Source organism: Lingula anatina, chromosome 6, assembly GCF_051362555.1.
Source record: "Lingula anatina isolate TDL-2025a chromosome 6, LinAna3.0, whole genome shotgun sequence".
NCBI classification, from domain to species: domain Eukaryota; kingdom Metazoa; phylum Brachiopoda; class Lingulata; order Lingulida; family Lingulidae; genus Lingula; species Lingula anatina.
The window spans coordinates 10,773,657-10,794,578 of NC_141772.1; the positions used below are offsets into that span (position 1 = coordinate 10,773,657).

General features: G+C 38.0%; 2 protein-coding genes across 2 annotated transcripts; both read right to left on the bottom strand.

The window, feature by feature from the left end:
- Positions 1-104: 104 nt before the first annotated feature.
- Positions 105-10,009, bottom strand: LOC106179924 (deoxyribonuclease-1). The gene is made up of 8 exons (XM_087016260.1): positions 9,877-10,009; positions 4,165-4,265; positions 2,813-2,901; positions 2,014-2,097; positions 1,532-1,644; positions 995-1,259; positions 416-506; positions 105-197 (listed from the first exon to the last, which is right to left on the bottom strand). The coding sequence occupies exons 1-8, from the start codon at positions 9,965-9,967 to the stop codon at positions 150-152; spliced, it is 882 nt and encodes a 293-aa protein (XP_086872386.1). The 5' UTR covers positions 9,968-10,009; the 3' UTR covers positions 105-149.
- A 6,655-nt stretch (positions 10,010-16,664) lies between these two features.
- On the bottom strand, positions 16,665-18,325 carry LOC147761127 (uncharacterized). Its single transcript, XM_087014405.1, has 2 exons — positions 17,693-18,325; positions 16,665-17,346 (listed from the first exon to the last, which is right to left on the bottom strand). Exons 1-2 carry the CDS (start codon positions 17,989-17,991, stop codon positions 17,295-17,297), a joined length of 351 nt encoding a protein of 116 aa, XP_086870531.1. The 5' UTR covers positions 17,992-18,325; the 3' UTR covers positions 16,665-17,294.
- Between the last annotated feature and the right edge of the window lie 2,597 nt (positions 18,326-20,922).

Sequence of the window (20,922 nt, forward strand, 5' to 3'; positions counted from 1 at the left end):
TGCTAATTAGCTCCCAATGCGAAGCAGATTTGAGGCATATTTGCAGTATGATTGCAGTAGTCTACTGCGCTGGAGCATCTACTGCGTTTTCGTGCGGGTATTAAGAGCGATTGCAACTAAAATAAATTGAACGCAGTTTAAGTCCGTGTCTAAACAAGCTCCAGCTCTATGGGATAGTGGTCACTCACTGCTTTGGCCTGCAATGAAAAACCACGTTGTAAATTAAAATAAAAAAACATGATTTTTTATATACAGAAAAATTTTACAGGCAACTTTTCTGTTTAGTCTAGTTTTTTTCGCACAAAAGTCTAACTTCATCAAAATGACATCACGATTGGCCTGTATTAGTGGGTAATTACTATAGGGAAGCTGTTCCAAGATGATCTGACGGGACCCCATGAAATCAAATACGTACCTCCTCGTTTGTAAGACCATATTCCAGGTCGAAGCGGAACACGCTGACGTTGCTGATGCCATCGACCAAATCCTGGCCCCGTGCTACAAACCTAGAATTATATCAAGATTTTTCATATTCCGTCTGATAAAACGTCAACATATAAGTTTCCCTTGGTTATTGGTCATGTGAACTTAGCTCTGGTATTCCGGCTGAAAATTCCACGAGGAAACGCAAAACAGGCAGCTTTCCTATGTCAATTATCTTAACAGACGTACATCATGCAGACTCCACGTCAACATCGAAAGTGATTTAAAAATTTAGATCTCCAACTTAGAGCTCAAAAATCAGATTTTAGGTGGTTCTATATTTGTTAACCGTTTTGGAATTGGTGCACCTTGACGATTAAGGGTAAAAATCCAATGGTCTTATGCTCATTGTGTGTCTTTTTCGAAACTGCTTATTTTCGTAGGAGTCTAGGTTGCACCAATTTTAGCATGTACTCTATTTTTTACGAAACAGGAACCGGATGACTATGCAGAGAGATAATATTTCCAATATAAAGATTTAACGCTCATTGTGTGACATTAAAGCGCCCACCTATCGTAGGCACAGTCCGTGGTAGACACGGTAGTGTCAGCGTCGTCGGGTATCAGCCACGTGAACGGTGAACAACGCAGTGACAATGCAGAGCATGTTAGGTCGCGCACGTAGTTGCAATCTGCGTTCAAGTCTCCCAAAATAAGCACGTCGTCCGTTGGCCACTTGTTTGCGACGTCAATACTCACAACATCAGCGAGAGCGTTAAGTTCATTGACGGCATCCGTAGGTTTGGCATGCAACGTGCATAAGACAAATTCTACGCCTGAAAGTGGGAATATCAGCACACATGAAACATGTACAAATGAACCGATATAAATATTCTGTTTTTACATATATGAAATCAGATGTGTTGATTTACTATAGAACCCTGTCACATTGTAATTAGCACGTGAAATTACACTGAGAGTGTGTGTTGGAGACAATTTATTCATATAAAACCAAAGAAACACGCCTGAAGGTAGCTTGTAATGCACATATTTACTATTACATGTATTGACCCCCAACCTCCCTCTAAATCCGCCAATGTAACATTACCTGATATAAGGGATCGGAACTTCACAAAAAACGGTTCTCTTTCAAATGCGTCACTCCCGTCATCTGGTCCGTCGTCGTACTGATAAGACTCAAGCACAGAAGCAGATTCATCTCTGAAATTTAAATGAACATCTCAAAAATAGCATTATGCCTGCCAGACAGCAAAAAGATTTATACACAGGCAATTTCTAGTCAATTTCTCCTAATTAATGAACGGCCTACTGCTGTACATCCCCCCCCCCCCCCCCCGTGATGACCCCCCCCCCCCCCCCCCCCCATAGACATCAATTAACCCTGACCTAATATATTCGAAGAGAAGAAATTAACTAAAAGTCTCATTTGGAAAAAAAGGTAACTTTGTAGACTCTGTAATCCATGCTGCTTTGGAGTTAGGTCTGTAATTTGACAAATAAAAGGTTGGTAGAAAGTGTTGTGAATTTAATCTCATCGAACACGTAAGGTGGAGTGTTTCTGTAGTTTACCTGTACAGGAAAGCGTACTGTTCCTTGACTCTCGAGCGGCCCAGACGTTCGCTGAGTTCCATGGAGTAGGAAGGCCCGCCTTGCCTGGAACCGGAGATATGCCATGCCTTAGTATTGTCATATACATTGTATCTTGAATAAAAGACCCTTAAATGTCTCATCTATATCAGCGGCATCTACCGTACATATACATCTAACTGGATCGGTCCGCTTTGGATGGTCTGAAATGTCATTATTCTGTGTGCGTTTTAACCTTTCAGAAGTTTTCCAATTGTTTAGTGACCCCAGGATCCACGCTACATCTTATTTCCAACACACTAGCACTCGCATAATCAGCAGTTTTCTGTATTCTAGCCAACGCTATGCGGAGGCGTGTTAACCTGTTTAATCTGACTACATTCAGCGAGAATCCCTGCGGAGTTGGGTCGATCTATATACCTAGAACGGTAATTATACTAGGAACGAACCCTTAATGAATTGACCGTGTCGAGCGCGGAACTCCGTTCAGTTGACTCTCCAACGCACCTGTCCTAACCAGGCTATTTTTGAATCTCTCCGAGTGGATCGGTCCAGTTAAATGTACCGTTCGATCTGAACAGTACCTAGCATTATTTGGATGATTAAAGCGTAGTACTTTCAAATGATCAAAGTCCAGCATATATATAGTGCTCTTAAAGGATTAGATCCTAGCACGTGCAGTATTTTTCAAAGTTTAAAGTGCAGCAACTGTAGTATTTACAAATGATTTAAGTGTAAGTGTAGGGAGAAGATAATGAATTCTAAGTCGCTGTTTACTTACTGGTTGACAAGACTCAGTAGCTCATATATAGATTCCTGGGAAACATCTCTGATTTCTTGAATAAGAATAATATCGTAGCGTCGAACTATCTAAAGGTTACGAAAAATAAATTAAAATTATTAAAGGACATCGACTGGGCTGAATTCCCTTTTGTAATCAGCGTGCACACAGGTCCTGAAACTGAAATGCTTCTAACGTTTCACTAAAATGCGTCAGCTCAGTTAAATTTTAATTTCAATCAAATGTCAGCAATATGATAATTAAGTTATATCGTTTATAAACAATCCACGGAATATTGTACTTCAAAGACCGATTAAAAAAATCTCACTGCAGGTGCAATTATTGCGCCTGCATTACCAGCAGCACAACTAGCACAATCTCAGTCTCTCTACTAATGATTTGCATAAGTGAGAAGTAGTCTACGTGACCTGCTAGCCTTTTCTGTGCTGATATTTGGCAGACATTTGAAAGTAGTGAGACAGGCAGGACCTTAGCTTAGGAGACCTTAGAAGATAGCAAAAATGTAAGCATTTGGCATTTATGTTATTGTTTAAAAGTAATGTTATTCACACTTTATTCTTACATGATAAGTGTATGTTTAAATTAGAGAATGTACTGCAGTTGCTACTAGTAAGTGTTTGGTCTCACAATAGTGTTACAATATGGTTAGCAGTATCATATGTAAGGGAAACGTGACTTGTTCTACAGCACCATTTTTATTTCACTTAATTTCATTTAGGTTTTATAACACTTAAAGTGAATGAGACTGAGTGTACATCGCCAACTTATTAAAGAAATATGGAGTTGATGGTAAGTTTGTTATAACAATATAGATTGCTTTGTTGGATATTCATGTTCATAATGAGTTTAGTCGAGAGTAGAGCTAACTGGATGTGTTATCAAAAACAAGCTGTCACATTTATGAAATCTGTGTTATGAAATGACAAATGTTTAGCTCTGTGTTATATGAGGAATGGACTGCCTTTAATAAACAGTGTTTGGGAATTGTATAATAATATGTACATTTGGTTTGATGAGATTGTTTTATGATATATTTATTTATTATTGTTACTTGTTTTCCTATTAGGTTCACGGTTATTTGTTGATTCAAGAAAGAACAAAGAATACAATACAAACCGTCAGCATCTCCTCTTGTTACCTGTCTGTCTACACTAATATGATATGAACGTCTTACACCAAGCAGAAAACCATCAATCCTTTATATTTTTCAGATATTTCTTGTATAGTTTAATTTAGTGGATTTATTATCGCGACAGTACCGTATATACATAAATAATATATAAATATGAATATATAAGTGATGTATAATAATTTCAATGCACATTTCCTACCTGGACCAGGATATCCACCACTTCTTCTTTAGACATCTTGGTTACACCAAATATCTGCACATTGAATGCGGCTATTTTGAGGCCTGTGGTACCACCCGATGCTGAATAAATGTGATGTATGCATGACAAAAAACGTAATACTCGTTCAGAAAAGCATAAGAATAAAGAAATAAAATGTACATTAAACCCCACGTTTGTAACACACTTCCCAACTATGAAAGTCGACTGTGAATACACGGGCGGAAGAGACCATCTTCGATGTCAAAATCACCTTAAAAGTGGATTTTTAGTAAACGTAATATAGAGAAATACACTCTGAAAGACCCTGATTGAACAAAACGTATATTCTTCAATGGGGACACGGTAAGGAAATGTTAAGATTCGGCTCTGATCATAACAAAATTGAATCACCCGTCGTATGGGCTCCAGCAGCAACTTTGAAAGCGGTGGCGAAATTTTTGCTTAGTCTGACACCTGCATTCTCGATATCAGACCTTTTACTGAGGTATCGGTGAACGAGGTAATGGCCACACATCAGGAACATAAAACTGAACACATCAAACGGACAAATACAGACTTGACATTTAATATGGAATGTTTTTTCCAAATCATTTTTCATTAGTTTTTTTCCTATTTTGCTGACTGATAAATGAAAATAAGGACTTGATATTAAATATGGAATGTTTTTTCCAAATCCTTTTCATTATTATTTTTTGTTGGTTGATAAATAGAAATAAGGATTACAATCGAATAATTAATAATAATATGTGTGTATTAAAATGACCTGTGTCGTTACCTTTATTATTTTGATATTCACAAACTGAATGAAAAAATTTAATAATGAAAAATTACACATAAGAAGTTGTAATAAATTTATTTTCATTTTAGCAGACCTATTCATTTGTCAGATAAATTTTCAAATTGGAGCCGTTGACGGCACCTTTATTTAAGGTTGCATCCCCCTTCAATTTGTAGGATGTACGCTCCCGATTTTGATATTCTTTTACAACATAAGGCCCTAGCCAGGGATTTTCCTGCGTTCCACCTTTTCTGTCTGATCTTCTTAGATTGCGTTTTAGAACCTTTGTACCAATGGTAAGCACCTGTATAATAGATTTAGTTATGATGTCTTTTTGACATAATTAATCATAATTCAATTAAAATTTATATAAAAGGAAATTGAGTAAGAAATAGGCATACGCACACACCGCAACAACAGCAATACAAAATAACCTCAGGCAAACAGTGTACTTATAACGGTATAACGGTCGTACTATGTGAAGAAATGTTTTATTGGTAATATATATATATATATATATATATATATATATATATATATATATATATTCCAAAATTTAAATGCAGTGATGCCTCACTGAAATGTATTTCCTTATCTGTCAATGGCGAGCAACATATCGCTTTTTTGGCTCTTGTTGTGCCTTTCTGATGTTTCTCAATGCTGCCTCTCCCACTGTCTTGTTCATCGTCTCTACTCTGGTTTCCACTTCTTTCTGACACTCAGAAACAGTCGGCATATTTATGCCACTGGGCCCTGGCACGCCTTCGTCACACTCTTCTCCATCACGAATACACACGTCTGTTGATAGCACAGGTTTTCTAAAGAGAAAATAAATTTTAATTTTATGTACAGTTACCCATTCCATAAATTTTATTTATTATATCCATCCGAGATAACCTATAATAAAAACACGACATTGTCCAATATTACTTACATCATTGAAGAAAATGTGTGGAAAATAATATTCTATTTTTTAATAAAACGTCAAAGAATTCAACATTTGGTGAAGAAAGTGAAGAAAGTTTATATTCCTCTTTACCTCCCAAACATCAGATAAAAAGGGGGAAAACCCAGTCGATGCATGGATGGACGTACAGTATTATACGCAAAGACAACATTCTCCAAAACTTCGTCCCAGTGGTGATCAGCCTGGTACTTTAACAGTATGTCCTTCAGGGTTTGGTTCAAACGTTCTGGAAAAAAAAAGGATAAATCGTAAAATGCATCCAATACATGAATGTTATAGAAGAATATGTACTCATCTCACCAGACTAAGTTGTATAGATAGTATGATAAAGTATTATATTAAATGGCCAATCAAACCCTTAACTAAACTGTGGGCTAAAATTAGTGACAATATATGGCATTACAGGCATGTATAAAATGTGTTCATTCAAGAATATCAGTAAAACATACCCGTGAGGCTATTGCATTGGAGATGGTAAGCTGTGATTCTCTTGTGTTTTATTTTGAGGGATGTGGTTATGGAATGTAACAAATTGTTGTTAAACTCCCTTCCTTGGGAAATCCAAAACTGAAAAAAAGAACACTTGATCATGATTGCTTAGTTAACAACTCACCCTGTATGAGATTCAGCGGATAGATTACTTTATAATGGCATATGACATGAAGTTAGCATCATCCTGGTTAATTATATAAACCAATAACTTAAACATATAACGGTGCAAGCGTTGTTTATGAATAAGTATTAATATGCCTAAAATACGACACTTACTTAAAAACAGGTCCAAAAGAAAACTGGCCACACCTGTTGCCTCCTTACTGGGCAATGCACGTGACTGGGCCAGTTTGCTATAATAGCACATAACAGTGCATGCATACGCATTGCCCGTTTCGGTCTGTGGCATGGGTCCAATTAAATCAATACTAATCTATAAAAACTAAAAAAAAAATACTTTATTTCTGATTTAACTTGAAATTTGTAAAATTTAAAAATTTAAATAACTGCGAAATTAAAGACATCTGATTTCCAAATCTTAAGATTTATTTCTTAAAAAGGTATATTGATAAAATATGCAACTTTTTTCCAATATTAATGTTACTGATAAAAATAACTAGATTATTAGAAGAATAGGTATGTCTTGCTTACCATCCTCCACGCCTCAGGCTTATCAACGGCTATGGGGTTAAGCGGTGGACAGTCGTTTTTTTTTTTTTTTTTTTTTTTTTTTTTTTTTTTTTTTTTTTTTTTTTTTTTTTTTTTGTGTGTGTGTGTGTGTGTGTGTGTGTGTTCACTCGTTGACACTTGTCACATTTTGAGAGGAGTTTTATAATATCGTCAACCATGTTGGGCTAAAAATATCTTTTCTCAACTTTGGCAAGAGTTTTATCCCTACCTAGTTGACCACCTAAAATTTAAACAAAGTAATTGAAAGTAATCGCTTCTGAGACACACTTGACATTTGTCAATGTCAGGAATGAAATAAAACGATAAAAACAACGTATTTGATATTGTGGTAATTGATATTTTTAATAAATAATTCAAATATATATTTACCAAGGGGGAATGCATGAAGTGTTTCCAAAATTTTCTCTACTTCCTCTCTGTCCCTTACGACAATTCGCCAAAGTTCATCATCATGACCATCATAATTACTGCATTGTCTGTCATCCAAGACGTCATTCACTTTCCTCTTATTTACTTTATAAAATAGCTTGCCATGTTCAATCTGAAATAATCATTACAATATTATATATAATCATAAATTTAAATTAATGACAGACCCTTTCTTCTGTAAGTGAAGTTTGACGGAGAAAAGCAATAATCAGTATTTGTCCTCGGACCCAAAATCCTGGAGATAGTAGTGCATGGACCTAAAATCCCAGAAATTGTAGTCCCCCGGACCTAAAATCCCAGAAATTGTAGTCCCCCGGACCTCTAAATACCAGAAATTGTAGTACCCCGGACACTTATTTCAGGAGCATAGGTCTGCCGGACTTACATTCCTGGGAATGAATGTCTGTGTGTAAGCTATTAAGACCTCTGTAAACGAAAATAATGTGTATTTTGGACATTATGAAAATTAACTGTAAATGAAAGCTTACTTTATAATTCGACTTGCTTGTTCTTCGAATAACTCTTTTCTGGGTCGGTGTTGTGCCTGTCGGGTATGTGCCCTCTTGAAGATACTGAAATATAACCTCTATGTTAGGTCTCGCACGGGTGCTGCTCGTCCCTTCCATATCCAAAGTCAAGTGAGGGTGTGGTATCAGAATATGAGCGTATTTATAGCAGTGCAAGGAAGCGCGTGACATCTGCAACCAATCACAATTATCCGACGTGACAAAGTAAAATGACCAGCAAACATGACAAAGACAAAAAATCACGCAAAAGTAAAAAAAAAGGCGACTTCAGTCTTATAAGGATTCGAACTCCCATCAGATTACTCTAAGATGCTGTACTGCATGCAAATTGTTGCACTGCCTAACCACTACGCCTGAGAGACGAACCGGCAAACGGGCGATTTTACGAAGTAATTATATATGCTCACTAAAGCATACTATTCATGTCACTGGCCTTTACCTAGTAGTAATATAAAGGGACGGACATAAAAATAGGGCGGACGTCCATTTCGCTGACTAAACGGAATGCAGGTCCGCCAGGAATAGAAGTCATAACCATATTTATGTCAGGAATACGGGTCCCATTAGGACTACTATTCCTAAGGAATAACCTCGGTTTCAGGCAGACCTGCATTCCGTTCACAGCGGCAATCTCTCCGTGCAGCCTAAAATTCTTCCTAAGGTGCCCCCTATCAAATGATACTCAAGTGGTTTTCAGATTTTTCCTTTGATCTGGTTCGGGTTTTCATTGATGACTCACATTGGAGGTTTGACACCAATGTCGTATCCACTCCAAATACTGACGCTGCCAGTGACCCTATAGTGACTTACGACGCGGTACATGCTTCGTCGTAGGCCTCTTCTGGATGTCTGTAAACTCTTTTTTGACTAGTTGAGCGGTACATGTGAAATCTGACCTCAATAAAGAAAGCCACGCGGTTTCAGTGTTCTACCCAGAAACGGCCGCTGTTCCCAGTCCATTAGAGAAACAGACGACGGTGTTTTGCTGTTAACAGTGGGTTCCTCGGAGGTCGTCTGGTATTCTAACCTGCTAAAATCAGTTTGGTGTTCGCTAAGGGCCTTGAAAGGCGCTTTTTGGTGGCATTTTACCCCTCATTCTGAACGGACTGAGTGGTAATTGTTTTGTTGCAGCAGCATATCCCGAAAGACAGTGAGTCCTGAACCCTGGTGGTAGGATTTTGATGCATTGGATGTGGCCTCAGTGTAGGTACATCAGTCCGTATAATACATCAGTCAGTGTATTACACTATAAAATTGTGCAAAAACTACTGCTTGCATGCGAAATTTCAAATTCTTCTACGCAGTAGTTGCCGACATATGGATACTTTTTTGACAGAACAATACTTTGCCAAAACCAAGCTTCGACTAGCCAAAAGGAGCACTACCCAATTAAATCAATAATTATTACACAATGCAGCAGTGCAACAGACACGGTAGTCAGTTAATTGGTTGCGGCACACTTGACTACACACTTCTCCATTCACATATCTTATATGATATCAGCGTTTTTTTTTTTTTTTTTTAAGAACGAATTTTTACCTAGGCATACCTTCGAAACTGAAATATTCCATATTAGATGTCAAGTCAGTATATAAATAGAAACAGTGTTCGCATTTCTCTATAGCGAGTATAATGGGCATGTCTTTTGATGTTTGTAAATATTAAAATATTTAAGACACAAGAGAAGATCTTAACAAAAACATGTCACTTTTCTGTAGTTCAAGGTGGATGAAATATTTCAAGGACATCGAGTCATCATATAACATTCACATATTTGGTTAATTGTTTAGTTAATAATGTTAACATACATCTCACCAACCGTTGCTTCGTCGGAGCACTTCCAACCAAGAGACCAAGGTAAAGGAATCCTACCAAAGCGAACGGCAAAATTCTCCCCATTGTGTGACAGGCACGTGAAACAGGTACCGAGGAGCTTAGGTGTGAAATCTGCAGCGATCTGCATCTGCAGAGAGTGCGGCTTTATATACCTATAGTGCACAGATGATTTTATGGCTTCCACTCCTGTTGCTGTCCCAGAGTGGAGTGATCTGATATTGGTGCTACATTCCTCCTTCAAGACCCCCGGTCATAAATTTAAAGTTTTCATGAATGATTCGGCATCGGAGATAATACAGCTAAGAACGTATGGAAAGAATAATTATTATTTAATAAGATTAATTGGAACTAATTTGGCTCCCCTTAGAAACCACGTTATTGAAAGACTCGATTTTATTAATCTCAAATATAAGAACCATTTGAACAAGTGAGCATGAACATTGTAATCGTTATCTGATTTTATCTGATGGTTCATTTACCCAAAAGGCGTGATTTTGTATTGGTTATAAGTAAATTGTTAGTGCCTTTCAAACTTTTAGCTTCTATCACGACATGTCCACCTGTGTTTTCCCATCATATAAAGAGGTACAAGCAGTATACTCTGTCCATTAACACTAAACCCAAGCTACAAGTGCGTGTTTCTAGGGTTATAAGTGTTCATTTTATATATTCACTACAAATAAAATAAAGCTTAGCAAGTACTTTTAAGTGTAGCGAACTTATGTGTATCGAAAGGTCTATTAGCAATTTCACACTCTAGCGTATAGATGTACGAATGAAAATCCTATTTGAAATCTGTTTTACGCACATTTTAAGTGTATTAAGCCACCCCCTTTCAGCGTATGAAAGTGAACGTATAAGCAGCGTATAGTAAGCGAATGGCCGTTTGAGTAACTTTTTCAAGCATATGTCAACGTATGACATCTAAAGCAAATCTTATATCAACGTATGAGTAAGCATGGGAACCGCATATCAGCTTAGAGTACCGCATGTAAGACCGTGCGCATGGCTGTAGCACATGAGAGGCTATGAGTGAAGGCAAAGTCACATTGTAGCGTATACACATGTAGCACCTACGTAAGATAAAAAGTGCCCATACGCAGACAAACACAAGGGCTTCTTTAGACTTACGTCGTACACGCATCGAGTACGCAAGCAAACGTTGGTGTACGTTCGCATGCCAGTGCGAACGGAATGGTAGTCCTAGTAACGCAAGTCTGACCGGACAACGGAATTCAGGTCCGCCAGGAATAGAAGTCCTATCCATATTTATGACAGGAATACAGGTCCCATTAAGACTACTAATTCTAAGGAACCTCGGTTCAAGGCGGAACTGCATTCCGTTCACACTGGGAGGGGGGGGGATAAATTGTTTTAAACATGATCACACACACACTTTCATTCGCTGTTTATACCTCCTTTTAAAACGTTTGTAAGTGGATGATTTCATCCGCTGAAAAGTGTGTTTAATCAATGTGACATACAATACTACACTTATATTTTTTGTAGGTGTCACTCTAGAGCCTTTACTTGTGCGAAGTGGAATAAAGCATTGGTAGAGTAAGAGCTGCATCCATGTACATGAAAGTGGATTTCTCCATCTTGAACAGTTTTGCTGAAGGTATTGCTAAACCATTGACTTTAATACTGTTAACAATGAGAAACCGACTGTTAACCTGGTTAGCTGTAACAAACTACAGTAAACAAAAACAGGCGTACCCATCTACCAGACTCGGCACATAAGGATCCTGAATTAACCGGTATATCGGACCACACCACCCGTTTTCAAGGTGTGTGTCAGATCGCATTTCGGAGTATCAATCAGAACACCGACATGATGAGCCCACGCTCGGCTGTCAACTTGATTGGATAGTAAACGATTGTCGTAAAATCGCTATATGATTTTAAAACCGGGTGCATAAATTTGAAAGCTACCTAGATGAACCTTAGACTGCCAGATTAATCTAATACAATGCAAAAAAGCCCTATCAAAAGTGGTTAAAACATTCAAACCGAATGTCGTGAAGTCCCCATATACCCCCATAGAGACAATAAAATAGAGCACTCTAAAGTAAGAGTACAGTTTAAGGTACTTCAGCCGAGTGTGGATGAGCCCACAGTCGTCCTACAAAATTTGTTCTGGAGTATGATACTCCGAAATGCGATCTGACACACACACACCTTGAAAACGGGTAGTGTGGTCTGATATACCGGTTAATTCAGGATGCTTATATGCCGAGTCTGGTAGGCCTAGAAGGGTAGGCCTGAAAAATTCATGCATGTAAGCAGATAATAACAATCAACTGATATTTACGTTGCTATATATATATATGGGGTTTCTAACAGCGACACCTGTCGCTATGGGTTCAGCTGTTCGAGTTCAGGCAAAAAACGAGGAATAATTTATGGTCAGTCTATAGTGACCATCTGAAAAGGTGTCTGAATAAGAAAATTACCTCCAAATTCACCCAATTAAGTAATGACATTTTGGACCTTCATAATTTACCCTTGGTCAGTTAAATGCAAGATTCAGAAAGGTGGTCTCTTTTGTCCAGTTCTTAATAAGGCTGTAAAAATCATTTTTGAAAAAATATAGAAAGTTGATGCTATATTTTAAGCTATTTGGTCATTTTTTTAATATTGACCTTGACATTTAGGCACGATCTTGACCTCTGATGACTTCCAAACATTTTTCAAATGAATGGCCATGCCTTTGAACATTATAAATGGCACCTCTCACAAGTTCCTAAATTACCCAGGTTCCATGCCACGCCCACTAAGCACCCTCCCATTGGCGGCCATTTTGGATTTTCGGCACCTTGCCATGGGGGAAATTATATGAATTACATTGGACCAAAACTGGACTAGATTCAGTAGAGAAACTTTTGTTTACATTTTTTCCAACTTCAATGGGGAAATTTCGTTCGTTTACTGGACTAGTAGTCGTTTTATTTATAATGTCAAGTAACACTATTTCAATTAAAATAGGTGGTGAATATTAATTTAGAAATGAAGATTTTTGGCATAACGTATATTTCAATCCTCTTCGTAAACTCAGGCCAAACAGTAGGTTATAACATCAAGGTAAATAAGCCCGCTTATTAAATTCCTGCAATGTATTGCATAACCGCCTTATTTTTCACCCATTTCTCCGTGCAAAAAGACTGTCACGCTCTAGTTAGCGTAAAGCACCAAAGTGTAAAATAAGTGCTTATACTGTACGATGAACGCAGACGAACGCAATAGGTCGTTAGACTTAAGCCTAGGTCCAAACTACGTTTTGGACGCACGGTTTTTAGGCTCCTTGCGTCCGGCTAGGACGTAGCTAGATCGCAGGGAAGGAATCGGGAAGGAGTAAGTGCGTGAGGAGCACGTCCATCGTGCGACTTTTGGAGGACGCACACAGCACGTAGAAACTTTTCGACATGATCAACAGCCGCTACGTGCGATCTAGCTACGTTCCAGCCGGACACAAGGAGCCAAAAAAACGTGCGTCCAAAACGTAGTTGGGACCTAGGCTTAACTTTTCGACATGATCAACAGCCGCTACGTGCGATGTAGCCACGTCCTAGCCGGACGCAAGGAACCAAAAATCCGTACGCCCAAAACGTAGTTGGGACCTAGGCTTAAGAAAGCATACGTGCGACACCTGGGTGTTGGGGGTGGTGGGCTCATATCCTATATTAGATTCCACTTTACCAAAATAACACGATTCAGAGCTGGGCCTCTGAGGACATGTGTTTTGACAGCGCCCCTTACAGAGTAGAGAGCGGCTCTTTGAGTGTGTTAGGCTTCTCGCCTTTATTATGAGCAACGATTGTCTCTGATAAGAAGGTAGGTGTCTCGCCTGCCTGGTATGAGATTTATGGTCACTGATATATAGGGTGCCCTGAAAAGGACATTCCGTGAAGAGCAGAGAGAGACTCTTAGAATGTGTTAGGCATCTCGCCTATATTATGAGGAAAGATCGTCTCTGATAGGAAGGTAGGTGTCTCACCTACATAGTATGAGATATATAGATACCGATCTCCAATGGGTGTCCTGAAAAGGGCTTTTCGTGATTGGTACGATAGAGGCGTCTCGCCTGTCGAGGGAAGGGGGAGGGTGGACTGGTTGCAGAAAGCGCTTTTCGGTCAACAAGTGACCTTCATCAGCTGCAGAGTCCGAGAAAAAAATCAGGGATGGAGGGGGTCGGTAAGCAAAGGTGTCTCGCTTTTGTTTAGTGAGTTTTCATCAATGGTGTACTGTCTCGCCATTGTGAATGATACGAGTCATCTCGGCTTTATACTATCATGCTTGATCACAAGTGTCTCGCTTGTGTCAAGTAGGATGGGTATCCAGAATCACCGTTCAGTCTAAGATGCTGTATCCTGTTCAGGAGTTCTCCTCCACAACAAGAGGGTTAGGAGCTGGACGGTATGAATTGTGCGTGTGAACGGCTCAAGAGTCGGAGATCGACTGGAGATTTGTCATAACTGTGTCATATGCGAGAACGAGGCCGGGATCTGATTGGTTGTTTAGTAATGAGTTTTGATTAGCTGTTCTCGTGGTGTATCTTGATCCTATCTGTTTAGATATAGTTTGTTTGGTTACATTTTCAGCAAGGTTTTTTAACCTAGGATCAAATTTATCAGTATCTTAATTCTGTGCATGTGCTTATTTACACTGAGCTATCGTTTGCTTAGTTGGTCTTTACAGACATGCGTCGCTTTTAGTGTAAAGACCTTGATTGAGGGGAACACCGACGCCAAAGAACACTGCAGTGTTGCGTGTTTCCCGTTGGTCCTAAATATGTGTCTTTTTTTTTTTTTTTTTTTTTTTTTTTGTGATTGGCTGATTGTCAAGCCTTTGTCCGGTGTCTTATGTCTTGACGTGAACGGCTCAAGAGTCGGAGGTCAACTGGAGATTTGTATTTCAGTATAAAATTGATATCTTATGTAGGTGCACATACATACATGTATAACGCGATGAGAGCTAAGCATAAAACCTCGACAACTAACGTCCATTTTTAAACGACAAAGAGAAAAAACGCCCTGCCATAGTTATTATCTGACAAATAGCTTTAAAAATATTATGCTATGGAAAATATTCATCCGTTTCTCTGAGAGCACAATGGGTAATGAAATGAAAATATTTAAAAAAACAAATGAAAAGATTTATATAAATAACAGAATAAGAGAAAATATCTAGCAGTGGCGCAAGGACAATCCAACTCCAGTGTGCAACAGAGGAAGCCTGACAGTGTGATCAAACTATATGAAAGTACGGTGAATTTAAACAGTCTAATACATCTTTTATTTTAAAGATCTAGAGGAGGAGGGATCTTACAATAGCTGGCAATCTATTGTTGAACACGATGGCTATCATATCAAACTTAAACCACGCCTAAATAATTAGAGTAGTGATGCAAAATAATAATGGTGATTCAACGGTGACGATGGAGAATGTGACATTTAAAATATTAATAAAATAAGACTGATTTAAGGCAATTGTCCATATCAAATAGATCTTTTTAGAAATTGAGGCTACACGTCAGCTTGTTCTGTAAATTTTTTTTGAAAAAATAGTGTTGCTTTCTTTGTTACTTTTAATCTTTATTTTTTACACAGGTCGCGATGATGGAAATTTCGGTACGGAGCATCTTTAAACTTCAAAACTTTTTGGCCATAAACTGTGCCTTGATGAAAGTGCTATTCGACGCTTTTTCCTTATTCCTCATTCATTATCATTCATAATTTATAAATACTATCTGCAATAAGAATTTTGAGACAGGGTGAATTGTTGACCATGCTGATGCACGATGCTGATGCTTATGCGTGTTAATCATATTCAATTTTTGACTACGGAACACTTCATATTGTGAAATAACTGATAACAAATAAAACTAGCAGTTTGCTAGCAACACGAAAAAAAATGATACGCTGCGCGTGCCAAGCTAGTGAACAAAAGGACAGTTCGCTACGGGAGTTTACAGTTTAGTGGCACGCGGTAGCACTGGTTCTAGCTATAATCATACCTTATGTTTGCCCACCCACTTCTATTCACTGGAAAGTGATTAAAACATTTCATACGTCTTTTAACTGGTATACAACGGAAACATAATTACGACTAGGGCTGTACCTTCTGAGGTACCAATTATATGGTACACATGGATGAAAACTCATCACTGGTAAAGCGAGCAATAAATCGAAAAACACGTTGAACTAACGGGTCCCCCCATGTCACATACAGGGTAGAGCGCTGTTTACACAGGTGTTGCTATACTTATGCCACCCCTATGTAAATGGTACATTTAAATGCAAATAGTTATTGATACACATAATTTTTGTGTTTTCGTTTTCAAGTAATGATTGTGCAGACTGGCTTTCTTCTCGCCGTACCAAGCGACACCACACCAAAAACAGCACGAAAATCGTTAGTACTCTTATTGACGGTTCTGATATGCACTAGCTGTGCTAACGCATGAAAGCAACGGTCTCAAAAGTGGGAAGTGCCGAACCGGCAGCTTTCAAGTTTTTATTTTACATCTCATCTGCTCAACTTGCACATGCCTGTGAACAGAGCTGCTACTTTGTTGATATCCAATTGTCTATCTACCAGTTTTCTTGCTACTTATCTAGTTTAAGTTTTTAAAGAAATGACGTAATTGAATGCTGTTCATACTACGAAGTAGTAAGTGTCACTTCATTTTGCAAGATACAAATCGCCAATGCGAGTGTATTTTATTATAAGCTTCAAAATCAGTGTACCCAACAACATAGACATGCGTAAGATTTTATTTCGGTAACGCGATACTTGGTTAATAAACACCTACTTAGTTATGCAAAATGAATGTATGGTTATGTAAAAAATGTAAAGCGCAGTTTCCGTTTATGTGTTTCAATGACAACAATAACGTTTTCAGGCAGAGGTCAGAGATGACTAGTTCTGGTTATCTAATGGGGTTTTCCCTGAGTATAAGCACTGCATTTACTGAGCAAGCGTGGTAAGCATTTTTAATTTGTTAGAAACAGTTAACAGTAAAGGGAAAAAGTATTAAAGACCACTACATACATAACATATTATAACATCACTGCTGTATACGTATACTGGAGTACTCGAGATATCATGAAGTTTACAATCTGGTTGCACCTTAATGGAATTTTGCTCCCTTTGCGCTTTCATTTAAAATCAGAAGTCGTTGGTAGCATTTTCGACATAAATATATTGCAAAACTAGGTCCTGGAGTCTTCAAATGAATAACATCTCTTTCTGTGTGCTGTAGCAGAACTGACATCTAATCCCTCCAACTGTTAATCACTGTACATAATGGATCTGATGCAATTTGGGAAACATTCCTCATTTGGAATTTCAGTTAATCGCTTAAAGTGGGTGATATTTTTCACATGGTCTAGTTATCACGGTTAGAAATAACGTGGACGACGTTAGGTTTGCATCCTTTCCTGAAAGGCAAAATGACATGTTCATCTGGCTTATTTCAATACTAAATGGCAAATTATATCTGTAATGTATTAACAAATGTTTATTTAGTAATAATATGGAAGTCAAAATGAGTGTTACTTTTTGAAAATTAATTGAACCCCTTGTCAAAAACAAACAAAACTAATAAAAAAGAACTTTCATACTAGTTTAGTTTTCTAGTCATATAATAACTACACTACATCACAGAATGAAAAACCAGATGTTATTATGAATGCAAAACAAAGTAAAAAAATAAAACTGCTGGTATGAAATGCAGTGGAATTGAAAACCAACACATCTAAAAGGACAAGGAAATAATGAACATACCATTTGATGAACAAAACCATTCCCAGTGTTACAATTACTACAACAGCTATGACTCCTGCTGTGCCCCCGCCTACGGCAGAGGCCAACTTTCTTGCCTCTTCTTCTTTAGCCTTTTGGCTGGACTGACCGGCAGTGGCAGGGGAAGTGACATTGTTCGGCATTGTGGACGGATGTGTTCCTGATTGCTCATTTAAGGTGACCGACTGCGACGGGACATATTCGAGTGACTCTGGGCTTGCAGATGGCTGAATAGATTGGTATGTCATGAATTCTGAAGGCGGTGGTGTCATCTGAGACATGGTATACGTTGACAGCGAATTGGATTTCGTCACAAAGATCCGTGGTAAATAAGAAGCTGAATAAGGTTGTGTCGACTGAAGAGAGCCGAAAGCGCCAGTTACTGAAGACGGTTGCCCACTTTGGATTGAGATATAGCTTGAGGCATCGACGGTTGGTGGTGCTGAAACCTGCTGTTCAGTTTGTGACGGAGTGAATGAACTTGCCTTTGTTGATAGAGCCGTCTCAAAACCCGTCACCAGGTGCGGAAGCGTCACTTGGGTAACAGAAGTGGATACCAATAAAGCAGTTGGTTGAACGCTATTCACTAAAACTGCAAAAACCAAGTGATTGTTTTTTCGTGTGTGTGTGTGTGTGTGTGTGTGTGTGTGGTAACTTTAAGCACTTGAAATGTATTTTTATGTGATTTACAAGTGCACTTTGAGTAAAACAAACAGTTCTCAACAGGCTTGTTCATTAAAGGACAATGTTCATGTAAAAATCCATTTCTCGAATTCTGAAGATACAGCACTCAATCTATACACAAGAGGTATGTTTTAATCGATCCCCGCCATTTAAAAATTATAAAAGCAATCTATTAGTAGAAAAAAAAGCGTTTTAGTAAACCTCACCGCAATATGCAAAAATGAAGCAACAGATCTGGGTCACGTGGTACTGTGACGACAATCACGATAAAGGTCTATAAGACCCAACTGAGCTGCATGGTGCTTACAGACGGAGAAGTTAAGGAAAGTTGTGTTGAACGGAGTTGAGGAATTTGCGTTATGCCTCGGTGGGTTGCCGTGGGATTCACCAAAATTGCAGCTCTCGTTGACAATCTTTCTTTGTCTGTGACGGTCTTCTGTGACTTACTTATTAACTTTGGTGACAATAGTTGCGATGCTCTAGATCATGGTCACCTCAGGTGGTTTAGATCATATCAAGAGCTGGTAGTCTTTCAGATTAACTGTCATCAGTTGGCAAACTTACTGATTGCTGATGCATTTTAAATGCATTGTAGTTGACCAAAAGCTCGTTTACAACAAACCTGTTAATTATGCACCGCTGCAATTCCCAAGCCAGGTAATAACAGGTATGAAACTCGTCTTGGTGGGCTTTCATATTTTTCAATATATCTCATTTATTTCATGGGGTTATTTTATTGGTATTTGTAAATGACGTTAAATATCAATACTTAAACAATTAAGTTCAAACACGGTCGCGAACATTAATAAAAGAAATTGCTCTCAGGGTATCTTAAAGCTTCCGTGAAAGAAAACGTGTTGAGGAAAAACAGGAAAAAGAGCGTTATATTAAAGAAAAAATGGGAACTGCTATAATAAAATGGTTCGTTATCCTAATTCGTTTATGCTTTGAAGATTTGTTTCTGAAGATTATTTCATCTGAAATATTAAATAATTTAAAAGATTGATTATTTTATAACTTGAAATTCTGCGTCAGTACGCAATTTTTTTTTTTTTTTTTTTTTTTTTTTTTTTTGCAAATTTGTAAGCTTATAACACCGTGCTATAAAGATCTACTCAAGAAAAAAATTTGCTTGGGTAAAATTGAGTACGGAATGAACTGGAGACACTTGGCTTGTCATTAAGTTTACACGAAAATATGTCAGGTAACTTTATACTGTCTTTGAAAGAGTAAAGATTGAAAGATAATTTTAGACAAACTTTGACGGGGGAAATACCTACAAAGAGTAATGGGCTATTTCGCCAACATCTTGTTGAAAATTTTACACTGCAATTCTATTCAAATAAGCTAAGGAACTAATTGCCAAATTAATACTCTCATCACATAACAGGGGGGTAACCAGACCTGCAAAAATTGTACGCACATATTTAAAAAGATTACAAGCACATACAGCAAAATGTAGACTTACGCAAAACATGAAGGACAGCGTAATCACAGCAAATGTACCTCATATAGTAGCTTAATTTCCATTAATAATAAAATCATCATTTAAGTCAAAAATATTCTTGCGATTTAATAACTATTTTAATTTACCCAGAACGGTATATTTATTTTAAAGGCGGTTAACTGAAATATAGTTTTATGATTTGTTTGTGAAAATTGCCCATGTCACCCTGTTAGTTTGGAGGTCTAAGCTGGATCAAGTCCGTGTTAAAATTCCTATGAAGTTGTGCAGGAAAAATTCTTCCTTTCTTTCTCTAGCTTTCGATAAACCTGGTAGTCAGATTTTATCTAGTACCCCCAGGTCTACGGGAGCTGCGCTTTGTAACTAACGCACAGGTAGATTTTTACCTGAGATAACTGGAGTAAAGCTTAGGTAGAGAGTGCGTTCGATACAAGCAAGACAAATTGAATGCCATTTAACCCTCTAATTAAGAGGTAAAGGAAGTTCCAGTTAGATGGATGATTAAGATAGGACTTGTAAAGGTAACGGGCATTGTTTACCTCAGTTTAATAAAAGTATGCAAGACGGAGTGTCAGCGGTTTAATAAAATAAATTGAATTTCACAAATAACATGGACCTCATATGCAATAATCAACATTTCCCTTAACCCATTCAAATGCAGTGTTTTATACAACTTGGGATAACCATAATGAAATGCTTGTTAAAGAAATGACTAGACGGGAAATGGTTTTACACAGCTTCACGAGGATTTAGACCCCTCGGGTAAGAGATTTGAATGAGTATAAACTTTTATCAGAAGCCAGAGAAGTCATCTTACAGGTAGACAATGCAGCTCAGTTTGACAGCTAAGCACGCTCTGTTCTCCAGTGGCTCGATTGTCGTCATTGGACCACGTGACCACGTAGCTCATTAACTCCCAGGCCGAGCAAATAGGACGTTTTTTAAAGCCAAAAATTTACAAAATTAGCTTTTAATTTGTGTATTTGGATAAAGATATCGTTAGTTGGGCATGTTTTCTGAAGAATATGTTCCGTTCAGGCCATTCTGACGGCATGAAGCAAAC